General features: G+C 45.5%; 1 protein-coding gene across 6 annotated transcripts in view; it reads left to right on the plus strand.

Annotated features, from left to right (window-relative positions):
• Positions 1–24108, plus strand: part of SGK2 (serum/glucocorticoid regulated kinase 2) — a 448429-nt gene that overhangs the window by 353789 nt on the left and 70532 nt on the right. For all 6 annotated transcript variants that reach the window (XM_078652126.1, XM_078652129.1, XM_078652128.1 and 3 more), the window contains 3 exons: positions 16554–16640; positions 17076–17171; positions 18271–18426. In XM_078652126.1, the coding sequence (XP_078508252.1) occupies positions 16554–16640; positions 17076–17171; positions 18271–18426 (339 nt within the window). The remainder of the gene's footprint in view (positions 1–16553; positions 16641–17075; positions 17172–18270; positions 18427–24108) is intronic.

Below are 24108 nucleotides of genomic sequence, written 5' to 3' on the forward strand. Positions count from 1 at the left end.
CTTTAGAGCCTAGTGAACTAAATGCAAGTTTAAAATGTTGAGTTTGCGGTTACATGCAGAAGAATAAAGACGTGTTATACTAAGCTACGTGTGTGGTGTAGTCATTGGAAAGTACCTGGGCTGGGAAGGACACTATAACTGCCAACAAGATAGGGGATAATAACCTGAAGATCGGTGCTCTTCCATAGAGTTTACGTTTTTAAGCAAACTGCTTGTGCACACCACGTGTGCCTCCGTCAAAGTGCGGAATCGACTTTTGGCATATGTGAAGTCTACATCTAAATCTTAATCAAGTAGTTCTTCTATGTCGATAGAGAGTGAATGTCAAAAAGATGGGTGTGTCGTGTCGATGTTCACCTCCGAGAAGCTTGTGCATGTTGGACTGACCGCCAGTGAGGAAAAACACTAGTCCAAGAGAAACCAATATGATAAAGCACAAAAGTCATTCAAACATTGTCCAAAGATCACACTAAATGTCAATTGTTGTTCAGTACCTTTCATTATCGATAGTGGTGCATCATCAAATATTATCCATTAGGAGAAATTTAATGAATGTCTCTAGTGCCCCGCCTTCAGCCATCAAAAACTAGTGTATACATGGACTGCCTTGACCCACTAAAGTCAAGTTTCATATGTGGCAATGATTAAGCATATGAAAACAAAATTACAAGAACCCAAACCCATTCATGTCCTTCAAGGTATGGCATCAAGTGCCTGTTTATTCAGTTTTAGCACAGCCTCTGATATGGGGCTGCTATCCATGAGCTATAACATGAATGCTCATTACAAAATAATAAGCCATTTCCCATAGTTGTTTCATGGGCTGGGAAAACTCAAGACTATGAAAGTCCAATTACACATTAACAAGGATGTCTGTCCTATTACTCAAAGGCCAAGGCGAATTGCCTTTCACCTACAGGATGCTGTTGAAAAAGAACATAAATCTTTATTTAAGCATGATATCTTTAGCATTCTACTGGTTTAACTCCATGGGTGTCTCCCATAGTGGTAGTACCCAAAAAGGACAGTGAAGGAGCTGTACCCATCTGAGTGAATATGATTCAACCGAACAAGGCCATTGAAAGAGAACGTCATCCAGGTCCGCAAATTGCCTACATAACATAGTTGAATGAAGCAAAGGTATTCTCTCGTCTGGATCTTAATAAAGTATATCATCAGTTGGAACTCTGGGAGAATTCCAGGTACTTTACAACCTTTTCTACACATGTTGGTCTATTCCACTACAAGAGACTACGTTTTGGTTTGTCATAAACTGCAGAGCTATTCCAAGATGTCATTCTACAGATCATACAGCCAAGATGTCATTCTATAGATCATACAGTCGGTCATGAATCCTTTCAATTACAGTGATGACATTGATTTTCGGAGCTACACAGGAGCATGACAACATTTTCACACACGTGTGTCAGTTGCTTACTGATGCCTGTTTAACTTTGAATGTCAAGAATTGCGAGTTCCATAAGACTAGGTTAACACTCTTTGCCCATAGCTTTTCTGATGTGGGCATGACACCCAATCATACTAAAGTGCAAGTGCTTTTAACTGCCAACAAGAAGTTTCTATGTTGCATTCCTTTCTTGGCATACAAGACTTTGCCGCTGTCAGAGCGCCATTAAGAGACTTCTTTTCATCGGTCACATGAATGTGAGCAAAGCTTCCAGAAAATCAAGCAAGCTATTGAGCATGCTACTGAAATGGCATATTTTGATCCAAAGCTACGTACTGAAGTGGTTGTTGTGAGAAGTTGGCCTGGTATATGATGTCCACTATTCTAGTGGGCACCTTGCACCAGTCCAAACGACCCTTATTGATGGTAGGTTATAAAGTCAACCTTATAGAAAGCTATCCTAGTGGTAGCTGTGGAGAGCAGCCTTCAGCCTAAGACTTAGAGGCGAGTTAACCTAGTTATTTTACCAATTATAATCTCTTGAATGATCAAATGAAAGCACACCACACAAGGTATATATCAAATATATATGTATTTATTCTAAACACAACCCCTCTGGACTCTTTACGAGGACAGAGGTAAAAGTACAATTCAAGGAACTTAATTAGAATACGATAAGTTGCACAGTATACGTTATGCCCTAGGGGCCTCAAAAACCATATACTTAAATAGTGGTACAAGAACCATGTGAGAGTTAGAAAGCAGGTCTAGGGCCTGTGGAACCGCTGGGGCGACCTATAACCACCTAAGGTTAGAATGCAGGAGGCCCACGGGGGACACGTGCAGTGTCTAAACACAGCCGCGGATCACCATTGACTTTCTATGGGAAACGAACAATTTACAATTTTAATGATTAAGGGCACTTCTAGGTGAACTACGATGGAACCCTTTTAGACTAGGACACTTCGAGAGTCCAGACCCACTGGAGCACCGGAGTACTCGTGTTACCTCACCCAGGGAAGCCGGGTGCATAGGTTTCTTTTATGGTTTCGTCGTCGATTCCAATGGAGAGCTGCGAAGAAGTGCTGCAGGTGACCAGAGGAAAAGTGTAGGGTGGATCGGAGATGTGAAGAACCTAAAAGCAGAGGAGACAGAGTCTGGGTCACTAGCCAGTGACCAGGATGGCGATAGGAAGATGCCAGTCAATGTCAGGTGATTTTAGATGAAAAGGTGAAGCTTGTCTCTTCAGCCATGATGATCAGGAGGCATTGACGACGACCAGGAGCTGGATTAGAGCTGTCCCACGAAGGATCTAGTTGACTGTGGTGTCGGAATCCGGATTGGACCCAAAAAGACTTGGCAAACGCAATACACGCAGGATGTCGAGATGGGCTTTGGTGCAGACCAGCAAGGTCTGTGGGACTCCTCCTTTGGAGAGGAGTGGGAGCAAGTCTGGAGCAACCAGGAAAGCTCAAGAAATCAAAGATGCCCTTCGTGGGGTTCGCTAGCCAATGGACTAGGAACCATGAAGGGACCTCGAGCGGAAATGCACAAAGCGGGCCCACGGGACACTCTCGGAGTGTAGGCCTTCGAGCTTCGGTGCAAAAGGTTCTCTGGGCAGGGGCTTCAAATTCCCCAATGCACAACTTCAGGATACCTCTGGAAGTAGGTGCAGTAGCAATAATGCAGGATGTCCTGGAGTTCCGGTCCCACGTCACTCGTGACCGCCACAGGTCTCAGCTTTGCTGGGAGCGCAGGTCAGCGTCAGATGTATGGAAGTCAGTGTCCTGTGTCGCAGATACTTCGGGATCTGGCGAGAGCCCCGAAAATGCAAATTGGCAAAGATGCTGTTGGTGCCTGTTTGGACAGAGTTGTCACTCCTTGACCACAAAGGGAGATTTCTTCCGTCTTCCAGTCGATATGGAATGTCAAAGGTCCAGGAATTATGTATCAGAGTTTCATCCAGGGTAATCTAAAGTCCTAGGGACTGGGGCTCTATACTTATAGCAAGTTTAGGGGTTGGACTAACTCTAAGGTAGGGACCTCCTATGGGTGGACCTGGGGAGGGGGTGGTTACACCCCTACCCCTTTGTCCAGTTTCGCACCAGAGCTGGGGCTGAGCGCCCCAGCAACCGGCTGGAACTGGGAAATGCATGGAGCACCTTGTGTGCCCCAGGCAGTGTCTGAAAAGCATTCGCTGAATGCAACCCACCATGCCCCAATACACTAAAGCCTGTCTGGGGAGGTGCTGGCACCTCCCTGGACAGGAAACCTATTGTCCAGGCCTCCCCTGCCCGAGTTTCGTCCCGCAGCAGGAGGGCAGACTCGTGTCTGTGGCAGCAGCATCCATTTTGTGATGCAGGGGCTCTGTTTAACTTTAACCGGGTTTACCAGTAACTACATGTCTTCTCCCTCTAGAAGGGTGGAATTCTAGCCCCGCCTCCAGAACTGGTGGGGGGGGGTAGTATTCCAAAGTGTTTGACACCTTACACAACATGTTTTGATAAAGCCAAACCAAAGTTAGTATTAACCGCAAGGATTATAATGCACTTAAGAGTATATGGTATGGCTATTTCATAGAACAGCTATAAGGAGATGGTTCTGAAAGCTGCAGATGGGCTCAGCTCATGCTAGGGCACCCTCTCAAGCACTCTGCCTCCAGGATTGTCCAGGCCTGCCATAGGGGTGACTTATAGGTTAATATGAGTGTGTGTGTGTATATATATATATATATGATCAAGGCTCTTTGGGAGCCGAAACGCGTCGTGGCAGACTGGTGTTGGGCGCAATAAATCTTTAGAAACACCACGAATTGGGTCTCGTCTCGTCCTTGTCAGAATTTGGCTGTTGGCGCTACGTACCGCATATATATTTATATATATATTTATATATATATATATATATATATATATATTTATTTATTTATTTTTTTTTTAAACGGAGGGGCTAATGATGTAGATACCGAAGAATCGGAGGTGGAGTTGTCAGATGGGGAACAACCCACAGCTTCCACAGCAAAAGGAAAGCCAGTCACAAAACCTTTTTTCGACGAGTATCAGGTCATCAAGGAAACTCGCCAGCGACCACAACAAAGGAATCATCCTCCCCAACCGAGCCACAGAGGAGGACAAGGCGGGGCAAGAGGGGCAAGAGGAGGTACACAGCCAAACACTTCACCGAGGGTGACACGGAGTGTATCAAACCGCAGGAGAAGATAAATACAATGGAGGACAATAACATCATTAACCTGTCCAAAAGAACATTAACAGGGCATGAAATTGCAGTCCTAAGAAAAGGATTAAGTTTCTGTCCTGCGAGTGAATTTGATCTGGTTGATACGAGAATAGATCTATTTAGATATATTCGCAAATTAAAGTTCAAAAAAATCTTTCTTCTACATCCAAATAATACGGCGGTGGGAACGTATTCAGGTAACACCACGGAGGAACATGCAGAAGAAAATTCAAACAGTCTTCTTAATTTGCTTTTAACTCCAACACAAGAAATCCAAGGAATGGGGTCGAGGACACAACAGAGTGACCATGTATCTCCAACACAAATAAGAGATCCGAGCAACCTGAAAAATAAGTCTAAAAAACTGCCTAACACTCCTCATGACGCAATTGATGTAAGTGGTACTTATGGATTTGGAAAAAATGGCAAAAGAGAAAATGGATATCAGAACTTCAAATATTACGAGGAAAGAATGGGATGCAATCAAGTCCCTAAAAAATGACAAAACTATGGAGATAAAGCCCTCGGATGAGGGAGGAATTATTGTGATTTTCAGTAAAGAAAATTATGAACAGGAAGCACTAAGACAATTAAAAGATACAGAATGCTACACTGTCATAAAGAGAGCCGAGTATGTCAAGAGCACAACAGAGTACCAATCCATGTTGACAAAATGGAAAGAAGGCATGCTCAATATGGACGAATTTTTATTTTTACAGTGTGAATCCCCTATATTACCTACCTTTTTATCATCTTCCAAAGATCCACAAAAATGCCAAGAGACCACCAGGGCGACCGATCGTGTCGTCAATTGGCAGCCTTTTGGAAAATACATCCCGCTTTATTGACTCCTATCTTGCTCCATTTGTGAAAGACTTACCCTCATATGTGAGGGACATGCAAGATTTCCTTCGTATTATGGATAACATCTCCTGGGAACCAGACATGCTTTTAATAACATTAGATGTGGTTAACTTATACACTTTTATAGCCCATGAAAACAGCCTAGCAGCTACTAAATGGTTCCTTGATAGGAAACCAGACAGATATCAATCTCATAGTAGCATGTTAAGCATGATGCGATTCTGTTTGTATAATTACATCTTCCTTTTCTCAGGCCAACTATATAAACAGACTAGGGGTACCTCTATGGGCTCGTGCCTCTCCCCCAGCTATGCGAACTTGTTCGTAGGCTGGTGGGAGAAGCACGAGGCATGGGGAGGAACCAATGAGGTGTGGAGTGACAAAATACTTACGTGGACAAGGTATATTGACGACCTTTTTATTGTGTGGCGCGGCGATCGAACCTCGGCCGAGGATTATATCGCCGTCCTCAACAATAATGACTGGAATTTGAGATTTACAAGCACAATAAGTGCGACCAGCGTATGTTATTTGGATTTGGAGGTATTTGTACATAACAATATTCTCCAAACTAGAATCAATAGAAAACCCACAGCGGGGAATGCTGTACTGCACGCGGCAAGTTACCATCCGGAAAAATTTAATAAAAATTTTTCCTTACGGTGAACTCTTACGTTTGAAGAGGAACTGCTCAGCGGAAATAGATTTCCAAAATGCTACAGCTGATGCTAGTAAAAAGTTCCAAAGTAGGGGATATTCCAATAATATACTCAAACAGGCTGCAGAAAAGGCGTCAAAAGTAAATAGGAGGGATCTCCTGGTGGTTAAGAATGTACATAAAGATGACGACCAAGTAAGAAAGATCACCAATTTTAATACCAAATCTGGTGATCTGGTTCACAGTTTCAAGAAAACTGGCACATTTTAACCACTGACAACGTCCTGAAAAAACATCTCCCAGAGAGGCCTCTGATCACCTATCGACGTTGTCAATCACTATCAGACCATTTAGTCCGCAGTCATTTCTCCACACCACAAAAACTCAGCCACATAATTGGACTAGCTCAAAGGGTTTTTTTCCTTGTCTACGCTGTAAAGCATGTAAAGGCAGCAGAAAAGTCTCTGAGTATCCAGGTAGAACGGGTGAGGACAAACCAAACAGAAAAATAAAAAAACTGCTAAATTGCAATTCGGAATATACCATTTACTGCCTAGAGTGCCCCTGTAAAAAGCGATATATAGGGAGCACTATCAACCCCACAAAACTGAGGATCCTTGAGCATATGCGAGCAATCGTTAATAAAGATAAATCTTACCCGGTTGCTTGCCATTTTGCAGAATGTCATCAAAGCAACAGGGACCTTTTAAGTTTTTACTGTATAGATCAAGTAAATCGTCCAGAACGAGGGGGAGATAGGGAGAAGGCACTCCAGATTTTAGAATCCAGATACATCATCGACCTAAAAACTATGACACCATGGGGTCTTAACAATCATGAGGAGATGTGGGTTCACCTGTAAATTCGTACATGGGATCATGTACAATAAGCCAGTTATACCCAATAACTATTTGAGAAGCATCTAATGTAATTCCAAAACACCTGGGTGTCCTATATAAGATACTACAGCCAATAGAATAATGAAATGAGATTTTGCCCATACAGGGCTACACAACCAACGAATATTATTGGATAGTGACCCAGGTCCCATATATGAAATATAAAAAACACATATGGGGGATACACTCCCTCAAGGTACAGAAATTAAATTGTGTGATATCGTCATGACATCATGTAGGGTCTGGGCACAATTCCCATTTAATTATACCATTGGTATGTACATGAAATATAAACTGTTTAATCAAGCACTTGAGCACTTTATTATTCGCCACTTTAAACGTTTGTGATGCATGTAGATACAGAAATTTAAAGATGGCCACCGCTTTTGACATATGTTACCATCTTCTATGTTGATGTACTTATTAGAGACCGGTGGGGTTTAAAATGGCGATTTTTCACAAACACACACTGACGTAGCTTGTATAGCGAAACGCGTCTGTCTGGGGTGAGGGGGTTTGCAATAAATGAACTTTGAAACCGGACACCTGAGTGCTTACCGTTCTTTTCGACGACCCCAAGTTGAAAAACGTGCTGTAACATATATATATATAGATAGATAGATAGATAGATAGATAGATAGATAGATGGAGGTATACTATATCGAAGTACGGGGTGATTACACCACCATACCCAGGCTGTGTGTACAGACCTTTTGGATGGCTAACTTGGGGTGGCTCAATACATGCTGCAGCCCCTGGTAGGCCTAGGGTGCACCTATGCCCTGGGTACCTAAGGTGCCATATACAGGGGCTCACAAGGGTGACCCAGTAATCTGGTATGTACCTAAAGTACATGGTATCAATTTAGAGAGAGTACAGCAAGACTGTGGGCCTGATTAGCAGGGCTACAGCCATACTAAAGTCGAAAAACCAGTGAAGCACAGCAAAAAGTGGGGGTAACCATAGGAAGCAGACCCTACTCTCCTACAGTTGACATTTGCCCAGTTGCACAGCACAGTGGACACCCAAATGATCGTAAACATATTGTGGGGAACCCCTCCGAAGTTTGTCCCAAACTGAATGTGCTTACTCACAACCTGAGAAAGAAAGCTTGGCAGTGATGTGGGCTTGTGAACATTTCCACTTATTCTTTTATCGGAAGCCCTTTATGCTTGTGACCGATCATCAAGGATTAAAAGCAAAAATGCTTCCTCGCATTGAAGTTTGGGTCTGCAATTGTAAGAGTGCAATTACACCATCTTGCATCGTCCGGTAACATATCGGAATCCTGCCGACTACTTCATGAGTGCCTCTACAATGCCCTGGTACCCATTCTAAGACTTCTTAAGCTTACATATATTTCATAGTGAAATCAAGCACTCCAGATGCCATTTCATTAGAACAAATTGTCACTGCCACAAGTCAAGATAGTGACGTGCAATAATGTCTTTCAGTTTAAGCATATCGGTCTTGGAACCCTTGACCTCTTACCAGTGAAATTGAATATCAAAAGTTTAAGACGGTCAAAGATGAACAGTCCTTAACTCAGGAAGGTATTATTCTAAGAGGATCTATAACTGTCATAACGGAGAGTCTGCGACAACAGACAATTGAAGTAGCCCTAGAAAGACATTGTGGAATTGTTGTCACCAAACCAGCTCTCCGAGACAGTCTGGTTTCCACATCTCGACGAGAGGACTGAAAAAAAATTAAAGGCCTGTCTTCTATGGAACTGATTGTCATCGAAAACCACTCAACCCCCTTAAAACATGTCAGAGTTGCCACTACATGCTTTGGAAAGAATTGCTGTGGACTTCTTCAATCCTCTTAATAGACATCACCAGAGGGTGATCGTTGATGGATATTCCCATTTTCCATTGATGGAAGATCTCTCATCAATCACTCAAAAACATGTCATTGCAAGATTAGACCTTTTTGTGACTTGTGGTGTTCCTGCGATTTTAAAGTCCGACAACGCCCAACGTTTCAACAGTTGAGAATTTATAGACTTTCTTAGTCATCTTAATGTGAAACATCAGAAGAGCAACCCTGTGTGGCCACAGGCAAATGGCTTGTCAAACGTTTCATGAGTACTCTAAAGAAAGCCATCCATCGTACTGTACTAGAAAAGCTCAACCGAAAATCAGTTTTAAATTCCACTTTACGAGCTTACCGCTTGACCTCTTTCTCAGCCATAGGTGAAAGCCCTGCAACTTTTTTTTTTAACTCTTTTTATTAAACCGGCTTATTCGACAGTTTGATCATGGACACATAAGCATGTACATCACTGGGTCACAACGTATCAAATATACTTTACAGAGATGGGGGGACAACATGTAAGGAGCTCTATCTCAGTAGCCAATATCATTTGAAACTGGGGGATAGCATACATTGAGGGTTTATCATACATTGCTTAACCAATAGAGCCCTGGTGCTGGTCTCTGCCTTTTTATGGCCCCCTGTATGTGCGCCATGGCGCCCATACCCTTTCCCACTTCTTGACACATCCCCTACTTTAGTACACTCTCTTCTGCTCACTGACACTAATTGCGGTCTCTTTTCCACTCCACCACAGACAGGGCTGTGGGCCTCCCAGCCCCTGGCTATATGTCGTTTTGAAATCCCCGCTGCCAGCGCCAGCCAGAGGCTAACATACCGTGGCTAAACCGTCTCACCCCTAATTATGAGCAGAAGCCACTTAGCGTTCATTGGGACCTCTGTTTCAGACACCCTGTCCGCTTACACAAGTTGGGAAGTGCTTCTGGTGCCCATCCCAGCTTGTGTAAGTGTGTGAAGGGGTAGTAGGAGCGGAGCAGTATCCTGAGCTGGACCAGCCGGAATCTTGAACGGATTGCGATTTCCCTGGGACTCTGGAGTGCCTCTACTCACTGTTCGTCATCTATGTCACCTAGGCCATCTACCAGGCAGCGCGTAGGTCCGGTGTATAGTTTGCATGTTTGTGATATATAGTTAAGGTCGCCTTTTCCGGAATGGGATCTACGAGCAGCCTATCCTCCAAGGGAGAATGGTCAGGAATGAGCGTGCCCCAGTGTATATGTGTCTGCAAGGCATGTGTGAAATCTCTGGGCCGGGGTCAGGCTGAATTATCGTTGTAGGTCTTCAAAGAGGAGGGGAGCACCACTCCTCCATATGTCTCCCAGAAGTTCAATGCTGATAGTCTGCCAACCTCCGAAGCCTCCTAGCATGGCCACCTCCCTTGGTCCGTCTCCGGCCCAAATGGACTTCCTGCTCGTCAAGTTTACCCTGCCACCCCAGCAGCCTAATTGACTCCCTCCAACATGCCACCACTGCCGCTGTATGCGCAGGCCATTTAGGGTCTGCCTTTCGGGCGTACAGTAACGGTTCACAGCTGCCTCCTGGCAAAGGATCCCAGTCCACTCTGTACCATGGTTCTCCCCTGTCTGTGTATACCCAGTCATTCACAACTGGTAACTGCAAGGCCCACCCCAGCAGCCTAATTGACTCCCTCCAACATGCCACCACCGCCGCTGTATGCGCAGGCCATTTAGGGTCTGCCTTTCGGGCGTACAGTAACGGTTCACAGCTGCCTCCCGGCATAGGATCCCAGTCCACTCTGTACGCTTGTTCTCCCCTGTCTGTGTATACCCAGTCATTCACAACTAGTAACTGCGAGGCCCACTATTATAGCCTAATGTCTGAGGCAGCTAGGCCCCCATCGTACACCTCTTTTTGCAACTTATGTAGTGGTATCCTAGGTGAACCACCTTGCCACAATTCCCAGGTCTCTTAAGCCACCTTCTTAAAGACTGTCGGTGGGACAGAGTAAGGGGTGTTCTGCAGGATATACAGAAGGCGCGGCAGGGCCATCATTTTGACTAGGGCCGCTCTGCCCATGAGGGACAACGACTAGTTGCGCTAATGCAGTATGTCTGTGTGGAGCCTATCTAACTGAGGGGTGAGATTCCTCTCCAGGAACACCTGGTGGTCTCGAACAATATGAACGCGCAGGTATTTTAAGCGTCCCGTTACTATGGGCGCTTTGCACCTCACCGTCCAACTCGGTGGGGGGGGGCCAGAGTGTGGGAATACCACTGATTTAGTCCAATTTATAGAGTATTCCAAGTAGCTCCAGAATAATTTAAACATATGGAGAACCTTTGCGATGGAGTGGTACGGTCATGCGAGATACAGGATTATATCGGTGGCATACAATGAGATTCTTTCCTCCCAGCCCCCCAGCGCTTTATATACTCTAGATCATTGGGTCTTTCCTGATCCAATGTGCCAGTGGTTCTAGTGCTAAGTCAAACAGTATTGGCGACCAGGGACAACCTTGCCTTGTGCCTCTCCTCAAATGGAATAGTCTCGACACTGCTCCATTGACCCAACTCTGGCCAATGGACCCTGATAGAGCAGCTTCACCCAGTTACAAAAATTGGGGCCAAAGCCCAACCTACTGAGCACTCCAAAAGGGTAGGGCCATTCTATGCTGTCATAGGCCATTGAGTCGTCCAGTGACATCAATGCTGTTTGTTGACAGGAGGGGTCTTTCATCACATGGAGCACACCATACAGAATCGTTGGTTGTGGCAAGTGCTTCTGTTGGGCATAAAGCCCAATTGATCCCTGTAGATTACCGTAGTAATGACGAACGCCAGTCTATTGGCCAAGGCCGTGGCCAATATCTTTACCTCGACATAGAGCAGGGAAATTGGCTGGTATGAGCTACACTGGTCCGGGGGCCTGCCTGCCTTCTGTATGATGACAATAGTTGTTTTCTGCTGGTCAACGAGCAATTGGCCCTCTTCCCGAACCTCCTCCAGCATGCTCCTTAGTGTTGATGTTATTCTGGAGGCCAGGCTTTTATATAACTCAACTGGGAGGCTATTTGGACCCACTGCCTTTCCTGATTTTAAGTACCCCAACGCACCGGACAGCTCCTCCTCCAGAGCCAATGCATGCCGCAGGTCAACGTCCCCCCAGGCTGACACCTTACTCTCCATCCAGCGTATTTCTTTTTCTATTGACCTTATTTGTAATGCCTCTTCTTTCTTTTTGTCCTCTACGAGCGCCTGAGCCTGACCTCTTAGAACTGTTTTGTAGGCGTTCCAGATAGTTTGGTGCGAGTCCACCGATCCTGTGTTTTCCTGAAAGTAGAGGTCTGCTCCCACCCGGACTTTGTCCCTCAGTATTGGGTGTCTCAGCCGCCAGGGGTCAATCTTCAGGAATGACACTCCATGGATGTAGGGGCCCCGCACAGTCACCCCCACCGGGGAATGATCAGAGATGGCCCTGGCCATATGTGTTGGTGCTGAGAATTCTCCCACCTTATCACTATGTATGTAAATAGTCAGTTTTTGAGAGTGAACCATGTTGTGCCGAATAATATGTGTATTGCTGTTTCTGGGTGTTGTGCGTCTGCCAGAGGTCCACAAATCACATGGCTGTCAAAAAAACAGAGAGGATTTGCTCCCCCCCACAACCCCCCCCCACTAATGCACTGGAGCGGTCTAGCTCTGGATCCAAAACTGCATTGGCCACTCCCCCCACCAAAAGGGGTGCTGCCGGGAGCCCTATCAGGATCTTAATAATCTTTGGGAGACTTATCGCCTGGAGCCTCGGAGGTATATTGAACGAACATAGTATTATCAAGCGCCCCTCCCACCTGCTTGCCACTGCCAAACAGCAGCCGGCTTTGTCAGACCAGGTACCCTCGATGGTGAATGGTAATGTTTCGTACCAGGATTCCCACCCCTCTGGCATCCGTGGTATATCCTGAATGTGCCACTAATCTATATCCAAACCAGTCTAAGGTCTTGTATTTTCTCCCCCTGAGGTGTCTCTTGCATCATAACCACATCCGGGGAATGTTTCTTGATGTACTGAAGGACCAGTGTACGTTTAATCTTATTCCCCTGGCCGTTCACATTCCAGGTCCCGGCACGGATTATCTTTGGTTTCTCCATGGTTGTGGCTGTGTCCATTGGAAGCCACAGCGTGCCACCCCCCCCCCCCCCCCCAAATTAACCCAGCTTTCACATGCATTGTGGTACGAGACTATCTATCCTGAGCAGAAATATCATAGCAAAAAACGAGATTAAACAATTGACCCACCCCCACCCTGCAGCCCTGCTAGGTGAGTAGAATGCCTCCCACCTCCCCAACTTGCAGAGTGCCTGTCGCCCTAACTGTGTTATGGTAACAATTAGTGAGGGGCATGAGCCAGTCTCCAGCATGAAATTACGACAACATGTGGCTATCTACTGTCAAATGCCCCTTATTTCCCTCTGAGAGCACCTCTGTTTGAAGGCCCCCAACGGAGTCTCTTTCAAAGGATTCCAACTTCGCAACCTCTGTTATTGTCCATTAGAATTCAAATGTCACTTGCCACCTCTGAATCCCACCACCCTCAAAACAGAAATATGTCAGAAAGCGTCTCTGGTAGTTACAGCACCCCTGACTGTTCACTTATCTGGTCTGTGCCGCTGGGCAGGGCTCTTGGGTTCATGGTTCTCATCTCGCTGCTCTGCGCCGCGCTCTTTCATGGTATTTATGGTATGTGCTTGTTCCTTGCCCCCTGTCCACCCAACCGTTCTTCAGCCAGTCACTTGCCTTGCCAGGCGAGTTGAAGAAGTAGGGTTTACCCTCTGCGAAGATCTTTAGCTTTGCTGGAAATAGCATCATGTACTTGATGTTCTGGTCTCAAAGGACTCTTTTCACTCCGTCAAAAGTACACCTTTGGCGCTGTACTTGGAGCGTGAAGTTGGCAAGAATTGGATAGTGGTGTTCTCGTACTGCAGGTCGTCGTGCTGACGTGCCACCTGCAGGTTCACATCTATATCTCTGTAATTGAGTATACAAGCTATTATAGTGCGGGGAGGGGGCCCTGGGCAGGGCCTATGCCCCAGTGCGCGGTGTGATCTTGCTACTGAGAAATAATTGGATAGGCGTTTAGGCTTGAGATTGTTCAGGATTAGGTTTTCTAGGAAGAGTTCTACTGACGGCCCTCCATTCCCTCAGGCACGCCCACCACTCGAATGTTATTGCGGCGCACTCTTCCAGCCTGGCCAGGATGTCTGTCTGGTATTTAGTCAGCTTTGATACTTGTTTCTCCAGGTGCTTCGTTTTGGACTGAATGCCTCCAATGTTAGTCTCGGCTGCAGTCCTCTTGTCCACCATCGGCCCTGAGCAGGTTGACCTCCTCCGTTACGGAGTCTAATATTGGTTCTAAGGTTCCACGCAAGTCTGTGATTGCCAGCATTATGTCCCTTAATGAGGGGTCAGGGGATTGGTCATCTCCCCTGGTCGGTGGCGTCCCCCAGTCACACACTTTCCCAGCCCATTGTCACTGTATATTTACCAATGTGGTTCACCTGACCTGACCCCACACTCTTTTTTTGACCCATTTACTGGCCGTATAATGTTCCCTGGGGGTAGGTTTCAGCCCTGGACTGGATATTTTGCCTCGTACTGCTGAAGGGGCCCGCCTCTCTCGGTGTTCTCTCCGGCATTACCTGCTCCCTGGCCATTCCCCGCTCAGCTAGGGGGAGACCCCTCAGTTTTTCCCCAGTGGACACCAGCAATTCTCTTTGGTCCTGGATACAATTGTCTTACTGCACGACCTCCGTGGGGCCCCCGTGTCCCTCTGGCCCAGCTGGCATCTTCTCAGGCCCTCTCGATCAGCACCTCCGGCAACTGTGAGATAGTCCAACCAACTAGGCGCCGGGCTCGGCCACACCCCTCTAGGTCACAGGCCTTTCTGATATCCACCGCCGGTCTTCGCCCTCAGGGAGCACCTATTGGGTTTCAAGGCCCAGGCAGAGGATCAGCGAAAGCGTCCACGCTATCCTTCCAGGCTTGCAAAGCCCGGCCTCCGAGGGGCAGACAGGAGGTTTCCCGCTTCTCATTGAGGATTCCAGCTGGGGGGCGCTTTTGCAGGCGCTACCGCCACCGCACCTTCGTGCGTGGCGTCCATTTACTAGTTCTTGATTTGCAGGCCAAGGCGCCCTCACCTAACTGCCAGATGCATGCAGGCTCCCAGCTGGCGAGCCCTTGTTTGCCCAGTCCCCAGGTCCAAGCGTTCTCGGTCAGCCGCTATGTCCACGGCCACCACCAATCAGGTCCAGAGTGGAGGGGGGGCGGCCCTCTCCAACTCAGAGTGCCCAGCTGGCGTCTTTACTCCCAGCGATGTTAGTCATCCGGTCGGCGGTGACAACCTCCACTTTCCTCAAGGCCGGAAAGGCGGCACCATGTTGCCGGCCCGTGTCTTTACGCTCTCTGTTGGCTGTTGTGTCTGAGGCCGCAGCTGCCATGCACCAGGTCTCGCGGGGGTTAGCCACCTATTGCTTCCTCCTGATAGAATGGCTAGCTATCGTCGTCGCTCCAAGCAGTGTTGAGACCTCCGGTCTGCAATGTGCTCTCTCGATGTACAGATTTTGACGGATATAGCAGGGCTACTGGCTGGCGGCCAGCGCAGGTCTTTTAGTTTGTGGCCATCTTCGTCAGTTGCTAGCCACGCCCCCCAAAGCCTTTCAACCTTGATGTTCCTGAGAGCCATGATGACTAGGTTACCGTAATGGGCCAACAGAAGAGCAAATACCGAGGAAGAAACGCGCATGAAAGAATTGGGTCGTAATAGGAAAATTAAAGCGTATACAGACAAGCCTCAACCTGCAAAAGATGTGAGCTGCACTAGAGGAGATCAAGTTCTTGTTCATCAGCAGGGAAAATGAGTCTGATGCTCCTTTTGATGCTGAACCATTTCATGTTGTGACCAGCAATGGACACATGGTGACTGCCCAGCATTCTGGGAAGACCATTACATGAGATTCCTTGCATTTCTGACATGTGGCTCATCGTTCGTCAGGCACTTATGTCATTGTAGAGACTGGGTCTGAAAAGACAAGTGATGAACCCCATCACCAACTCTAGTCATGCACATTTCTACTGTGGATCCTCCGTTTCCAAAGACCCGGTCGGACATGTGATCCACGTGCCACATAGACTCATTAAAGAGCTTTATTTGTATATATTTTTAGCATTTTTTAATTTTTATTTAACAAAGGGGGAGATGTAGTTAGTGTTGCGTGAGTATGTAATAACTAAACCTTTGTGGCTCCTGATTGACTCCGTAGAAATGTGACCTAAGCATTAGAGTGTAGTAAATTGAATGCAGGTTTAGAATGTTGAGTTTGCGGTTACACACAGAAGAATAAAGACATGTTATACTAAGCTACGTGTTTGGCATAGTCATTGGTGAGTACCCTGACTAGGGAGGACGCTACACTCATCTACCCATTTTTGCAACCCTCAAGGTAGCCAAATAATCATTCTGCATGTTTTCCTCTTTAGGTGCAAAGTATCGTTGCTATTTCTACTGAACAAGACTGAGCCATTCATTTTACTAAGACCTATAGTGAATTTTAGACAGTCTTGTAATGCTACTGGGAAAGATGAGTGCCCAATTTTCTAATGGTTTGATTTTATACTCCTAATTCTCTTCTCAAAGGGGCACGTGGTCCTAACTGACTTTGGACTTTGCAAGGAAGGGATGGAGCCAGAGGAAACCACAAGCACCTTCTGTGGAACTCCAGAGGTAAGTGTACGCCTCAGCAGTTAAAAGGACCACATGCATCCTGGCACTTATCCTTGAGAAAAAACATGCCAAATGCCTGTGTGTCACAACACCCGATTACTGTGCTTCAATGTTCCTGTAAACCTAGAAAACGTACTCAGCCAAACAGCTTATAACCAAGGTGGCATATATGGAAATACCACTGGAAAAGTGGATAAACTGAGCGCTTAGGCCACTGAAATTCTGCAGACGTTTGCAGACTTTGTAACAGTAGGTCATTGAGGGGTTGAGTTTTGCATGTAGTGGGGTACTGAAAACCTGGGTATGGTACAAAGTTAGTTTGGTCCTATAAATTACTGAATAGCACACAACTTGCACTCAATCATAAGACATGTGATACTCCTTTCATTCTCCACTTGTGCTTTATGAAGTCCCTCTTATTTCTCTCTTTCTCAGTATCTTGCCCCCGAGGTGCTGAAGAAGGAGCCATATGATCGAACTGTCGACTGGTGGTGCCTGGGAGCAGTGCTGTACGAAATGCTCTATGGCCTGGTAAGTTGGATCCTATTCATATGGTAGTGTTTTGGTACAACATAAATGAAGGCTGAAAGGAAGACCTTGCCACGAAGCAACATATTTTCTCTATCATACTAGCCCACCCTTGCTGTTGCGCCACTCTCACCTGACCTACTTGTCTGGGTAAATTCCCCCTCTAAAATCGCATTTTCTTTGTATGATTTGTAAATGTATGGTAGTACAACAAGTTCGGAGGCCCTTTGTTCCCGTTTATGGGACTTGCTGTCTGATAAGGCCACCATTGGTAAATGTTAACTCCAAGGGAAAGACACACAGCAGAAGAATCCCATAAATGCCTCAAAATGTACTGAGAAAACCAATAAAAGATTGATTATTAGGGCTAGATGACGCTTGTGCTGTTTCATTCATGTAACCAAAATTCCTGGGGCTTCCCTAGTATGTGCTAACGCTTCCTGCATGACTAGGCTCCAGTATGATCTTCTGCTCTCTTCTTTATGGAATGTTTCGATGAAACTGACTTTAGTCTCCTGCATAAGGGCATTTTGTTTATGCCATGAGTATTCAAACCAATGGTTCTTGTATGGCATTCCGAGTCCCTAACTTGAAGTCCTTTCAGTCGTTTCTTCCATGCTGAGAGCCAGTAGATTTAGGTCAGTATGGCCATGGTGATCAAATTCTAGATTTCAATTCCTTCCACATCAACATAACTATGTAGTGGCGACAGAAAGGCCATTGTAGTAAAGTATGACATGTAGAAGTAATAAGGAACACCTTCTTTATTTTCAAATTGACATATGTTCGCGTTAGATACTATGTCCTTTTAGCTCCGTTCTAGATCTTTGTCTAGAAGTCCAACGTCTCATTCACAAGAACTGAAATACCAACACTCAGTATTTTACATATCATAACACGTGCTGAGGCTTACGTAGTATACTCACCAGGATTCCATAAACTGGCGTCCTCGGTATGTATTTTAATATTCATTCTCTCTCCTCTCTGTTGTTGGATTTATGTCTATTTCAGTCTATAATTACCATGTTCCATTAATTGCTAATATTATTAATCATATTCTCCTTGTTTTCTGTTTTTTACTCCATCTTCTCATTCTTGGCAGCCTCCTTTTTACAGTCGGGATGTGTCAGAGATGTACGATAACATCCTTCACAAGCCATTGCAGCTCCAGGGAGTAAAGACAATGGCTGCGTGTGACATCCTTCAGGGTCTTCTACACAAAGACAAGAAGAGCAGGCTTGGGGCCAAAACGGATTTTGTATGTGGTGATGTAACTTTTTTCATATATAATACTATATTTCAAGGTTCCATCTTCAATTGGTATCTCTTTTGTGTCTTATTGTTCAGCTACTGTCTTGATACTGTTAGGAGCCCTCCATTAGCTAATTTGAAATATTGACTTAATTTGCTGCCTCACCTGTCAAATTCTAGAATGTATGCTTCACACTTACAGGCTATTCTGCTGCTAGATCCTCACCTCTTTACTGCTTGAGAGAAGAAGCCTATATTTCCTTTTCTGAAATTAAGCAAGCATATCTTCACAGTTTGTCTTTTCCTATACAGTTGAGCTTCAATAGCTTTATACACGATAGTCCATCTTACTCTACTATCTATATTTTTTTTAACTTTGAGTATCTCGAAGTAGAAATGTTTTTTGTGCCCTCTAAGCGTTCTCTTAAATGTACCTCTCAATGGAGTGTTCAGGGCCGCCACTGTGGGATCTTGTGGTAAATAAATAAATAATACCTCTATTTTTGACTGGATATATAATAACAGATAGCTCAATAAATAAGAGTCAAGATTCGAGGTAGCTGGAGTTGGCAGGTTTAATACAGCATAAAGGACAGGAACAGGACAACCTGCACGGGAATAGGATGGCAGCGCTGCACGGGGCAGGGACAAAGGAATGGTAACCTTTAATAACAGTGCACAAGTATATATACTTAAGCAAAATACATGATGTTCAATACAATAGGCGTAGCAGTGGGCAGGGCCTGTAGCAGTCGCGAAAGATAAGGCAGAAAGTAGGTGTAACAAGAGGCGTGAACAGGGCGTATACATGGACATGTGATGTAAACGTAACAGAATATGTCATAAACGGGGCGGAAACATGGAGGGGGCTACCTAAGGAGCCGGGACCTCTAACCTAGTGGTGCGCGCAGGCTGGCAATGACGTGTTACTAGGGAGAAGCTGGGGGCTATGACTTCTGAGCTAGAAGGAGAGACGAAAGTCTGGAGAGTCAGAGCGACATGTACCTAAACACTATCTAGTATCTGATGTTTAGAGAACATGTTAATAGAATCTAAAAGTTATCAGGGCAAAGGCTAACAGACACTAAGACTGGTGCATGCATTATTCTACATGTAGTGTGTGTTGAGGAATATTAAATGACCATTAATACAGTATTTCTCTTACATGGAGACGTAAAGGCTAGACGATGACTGAAACTATTGATGCGATTCAGTAGCTTAGGAATGCAGGGAAGGAGAGCTGGACTGATAACTAGAATCATAACATACTCTTGGCAGACTGGCAGGCAGAGCCAGGCCGAGCCGAGCACTGTGAGGCAGGAAGTAAGTGAAGGGTCAGGGATACAGGTGGGGGCTGTATCGCTCCTCGGAGAGGGTTCAGGAGACAGGAGCTGAATCTGAGTCCGGGCCCTTTTGAGGCCTAGAAACGGGGATTTTTACAATGAAATAACGTGCACACTGAGAAACGTGGCAACGTAACTTTACATAGGCCTGATGCTCGTAGCTTTCACGAGAACTGGAAACTGGCATACTAGAGATGGACACAACTGTAATTGCGTCTTTAATCGATCATGGGGAATACATATGCATATTAATCATGCACATACAACATAACATGGGGAACACGTAGGGACACAGAACATGGCAAAATTTACTTTTCCACATTCCCTCCTTGTCACTACGTTTCCATCAGGAAACATCAATATTCATGATACCATCTATCATTTCATACAGTATCATTTGCTCGTCTCGAATTGCCTTGGAACGGGACTTAGGACTAGGAATACAAGAGGTAGCACAAATGCCGCAAATCGCAGGGCCACATTGTAAACAGAGGCAGCAACTGAATATGATCGCTACTGCAATACCTAGAAATGACAATACTTTCCATCCCCAGGCAGAAATTATACTCCAAAACCAACCGGACCATGTCCAGGTGCCTGGATTCTGGTGTAACTGATGGGCAATTTTATGAAGTCTGGTTATAGCTGAATAAACAGACGGCGCGTTATTAGGAATGAAAATGCAGCAACTAGATCCGATGACTCTACATGCTCCTCCTCTATCGGCCAGTATGACGTCAAGAACGAGACGATTTTGGAGCACGACAAATCTCATAGCAGATTGCTCTTCGGTTAAGTTACCTAGGGCAGAGGCAGTCTCATTCACTACTGCTTCAAGAGTTCTTGTTAACCTACGGATTAACTTACTATTCTGGATAGGTCCTATAAAGAAGAAGAATCCTTTATTGAAATCTGTATACTGTTCTAGAGCAGTTTCAGTTTGATCGACAATTGGGGACTCAATCTCCCTTCTATGTCTGGCGTGTACTAGATGTGTGTTTCTATGATAATCAGATGGGGCTAGGAAAACTGGTGGCAGTAGGAAGGCAATGTAACAGGTTCCATCCCAATCGAGGGGCAGACGGACATATGCGGTCTGACCACAAACAAAATAAGAATGACGTGAGGCTTTGAAAATAGATTTCCCACTGTCACTATACTTGACAATAGTAGTACAATCACTATGTCCTACATGTGCGGAACCATTTTTTCGGACACATAATTCGCCTTTGACTGGTAATACTGAAATAGCAGGTAAATCTGGAGTAGTATCAGACTGAACATTCAGGACCATAAAATTCGAAGAATAATTACCTAAATTATAAACTTCATTTTCTAGGTCTAACCCGGTTCTATGGGTGAGACCTTGCTTGTCTGGAAAACATGTACTATTCAGAATGGACATATCAGTTGAGGATGACGTTAACGTGGACCAGGCTCCACATGAACCATTATGTGAAAACGGATAAGGAAAGAGTGGCAGAACTCCCTTCGGTGTCTGGAAAGGGGGGAGTCGACCACACACCCAACAATTAGTGGCATTGCTGGTCTGGTGTGAATAGTGTAACATACGGATAAACGTATTGTTGCGCATAGCAAGACGATAGGATAGTTCGTGAGGAGGCAGATCACTAAACGTATGCTCTACTATAGCATTAGAAAACTTATTTACATGAGAAATTGGAAAACATAAATGAAATGCATAACTCGTGCAGGTAATCATTAAACTCAAAAACAATATAAAACTTAGAAAAACGATACATCGGATAGAGTTTTGACTAACTCTCTCACTATGGGGGTCTATCTCATACATGTCAGATACCTGTCTAACCGTTTCACCCAGGGGGACTTAGACAATTAAACTGGCTGACTTATTTTACTAGACCGGAGCTTACTTTTATACTCCTGCTGTGGAGTTTTCTCTAACAGGGAATCCTTTGAATCAGAGTCAATAGCGGGACAGTCCTTGATAATAGTATCTTGGCAGTCTTTAAAATCTTGACAATCCTTGGAAATGTTCTTGGAAACAGTTTTTAGTCGGAGTCCGTGAAATTTCTTGACATGCGACAGGTGCACCCACCCCTTCCTGCCTTCCAACTTGACGGCAGTGCGGGTGGTCAAAAGGACTAACTTCGGCTCCTTCCAGCGAGGCTCCAGCGGACTTGAACGATCGAAATTCCGGACAAGCACTAGACTTCCTGGAACGATTTCATGCGGTTTCACCTCGGTATTGTCTGGAAATGCGGCGGCAACCTGTGAACGACAAGAGTGTAGGGCAGACATCAAGGAAGCTAGGTAATCTGTCAGCATATTACTGGAAACATCGGTAATACTTCGGGGTCTAGGTGTACCCCACATGTTCGGGGGGCGGCCGAATACGACCTCATAAGGGGACAGACCTGATCTGGAATGTGCGACCATGCGCATATAAAATAGGGCGACTGGCAGAGCTACTAGCCAGTCTACACCTTTCTCTTTACAAACTTTGGCGATGCGGATTTTTAGGGTCTGGTTATGTCTCTCTACGAGACCGGCTGCTTCTGGATGGCGTACACAATGGAACTTCCACTGGTACCCTAACAAAAGGGAAACATGCTTCATGCGTTCAGATGAGAATGGCTGGCCGTTATCAGAATACACGACCCTAGGGAGTCCATAGCGGGGGAAGAATTCACGAACCAACTGCTTGGCAGTGGTCGCGGCTGTGTAATCTGGGACTGGATATGCTTCTGTCCACCTGGACAAAGCGCATAGAACTACAAGGACATACTTGAAACCTCGACATCGCTCCATCTGAATATAATCCATCTGGAGGACCTCAAAAGGGTGGTCAGGGGGCTGGAATCCACCTTGTTCCACCGGGACACTTTTACCTGGATTGAATTGACAACATATCATACAGGTACGGACTTTCTGCTTGGCTGCAGCTCGTAAATGCTTGTTGGACCAAATGTTCTGGATACTGTCTATCATGGCTTTTTCTCCTAGGTGTGCAGGACTATGTGCGGTATTAATAATGACTTGAACCATAGAGTCGGGGAGAAACCATGTGGCTTTTCCCTTCGTCAACCATCCCTGATCTGTCTGGACTCCTCCTTGTTCGGACCATTTCTTGATTTCCTCGGGAGTAGCATGTGACTGGATATCTATGACATCTTGAGTAGGGTCCTTAACTGTCATACAAGTAGTCGGTTCTAGAGTGGATGTCGGTGTCTTGTTAACTGGTATGTCTGGTGTCTGTGCTGTAAGCTTGGCTGTTCGATCTGCTAGATCATTACCTTGGGAAATAATGTCAGTAACTTTCGTATGTGCTTTGCACTTCATGATAGCGATAGCTGTCGGTAAATGTATTGCATCTAACAGAGCTTGAATAAGGAACCCATGCTGAATCTTGGTTCCATGAGAAGTCATGAAACCTCTCTCTTGCCAGAGCACTCCAAAGTCGTGTACGACTCCGAATGCGTAGCGTGAGTCTGTGTAAATATTAACTTTCAGGTTCTTGGCATGTATGCAGGCTTGTGTCAGAGCAACTAGCTCTGCTGCCTGAGCAGACAGGGTGTCAATACGGTGTGTTTCAATAACTTCAGTGTCAGTAGTCACTGCATACGCGGCTACTAGTTCTCCTGTACTTGTTCTCATACATGAACCATCCACATAAAGTGTCAGGTCGGGATCTGGTAACGGAATATCTGTCAGGTCTTGTCTTGGCTTTGTTATAGTGTTAACTATTTCCACACAGTCATGTGTGGCAGGATCTGAGGAAACTGACGGTAACAGTGTAGCAGGATTTAGAACGTTGCAGCGTCTGATTTATATGTGTGGCTGGAACAGTGTCAATTCATAACCTGTTAAACGTGCAATTGTCAAGTGCTGAGTCTGTGTTCGGTTTAAAAGAACTTCCACGGAGTGTGGAACTTGTACTGTCAGGGAATGTCCTAACACTATGGAATCACTTTGTCTGATAGCTAGAGCTGTGGCTGCAACTGACTTGAGGCACGCAGGCAGAGCCTGGGCTACTGGATCTAGTGTGCTCGAAAAATAAGCACAGGGCTTGTATTGTCCTGCTTGATCTTGTGTGAGAACAGATAATGCAGTACCATCGCGTTCTGTGACAAAAAGCGTAAAAGGCTTACTGTAGTTCGGTGTAGCTAGAACAGGAGCTTGGCATAAAGCTTTCTTTAATTCATTAAAACTAAGTGTATGTTCAGATGTCCAAGGGAGGACAGTCGATACGGCTGCCTCCTGTGTCGTTAACTGTATCAGTGGCTTGGCTAGAAATGCATACTGAGGAATCCATTGTCTGCAATAAGAAGTGAGGCCGATAAAAGCACGTACCTCCTTCTGTG

This window comes from Lissotriton helveticus, chromosome 7, assembly GCF_964261635.1.
Source record: "Lissotriton helveticus chromosome 7, aLisHel1.1, whole genome shotgun sequence".
Classification (NCBI taxonomy): Eukaryota; Metazoa; Chordata; class Amphibia; order Caudata; family Salamandridae; genus Lissotriton; species Lissotriton helveticus.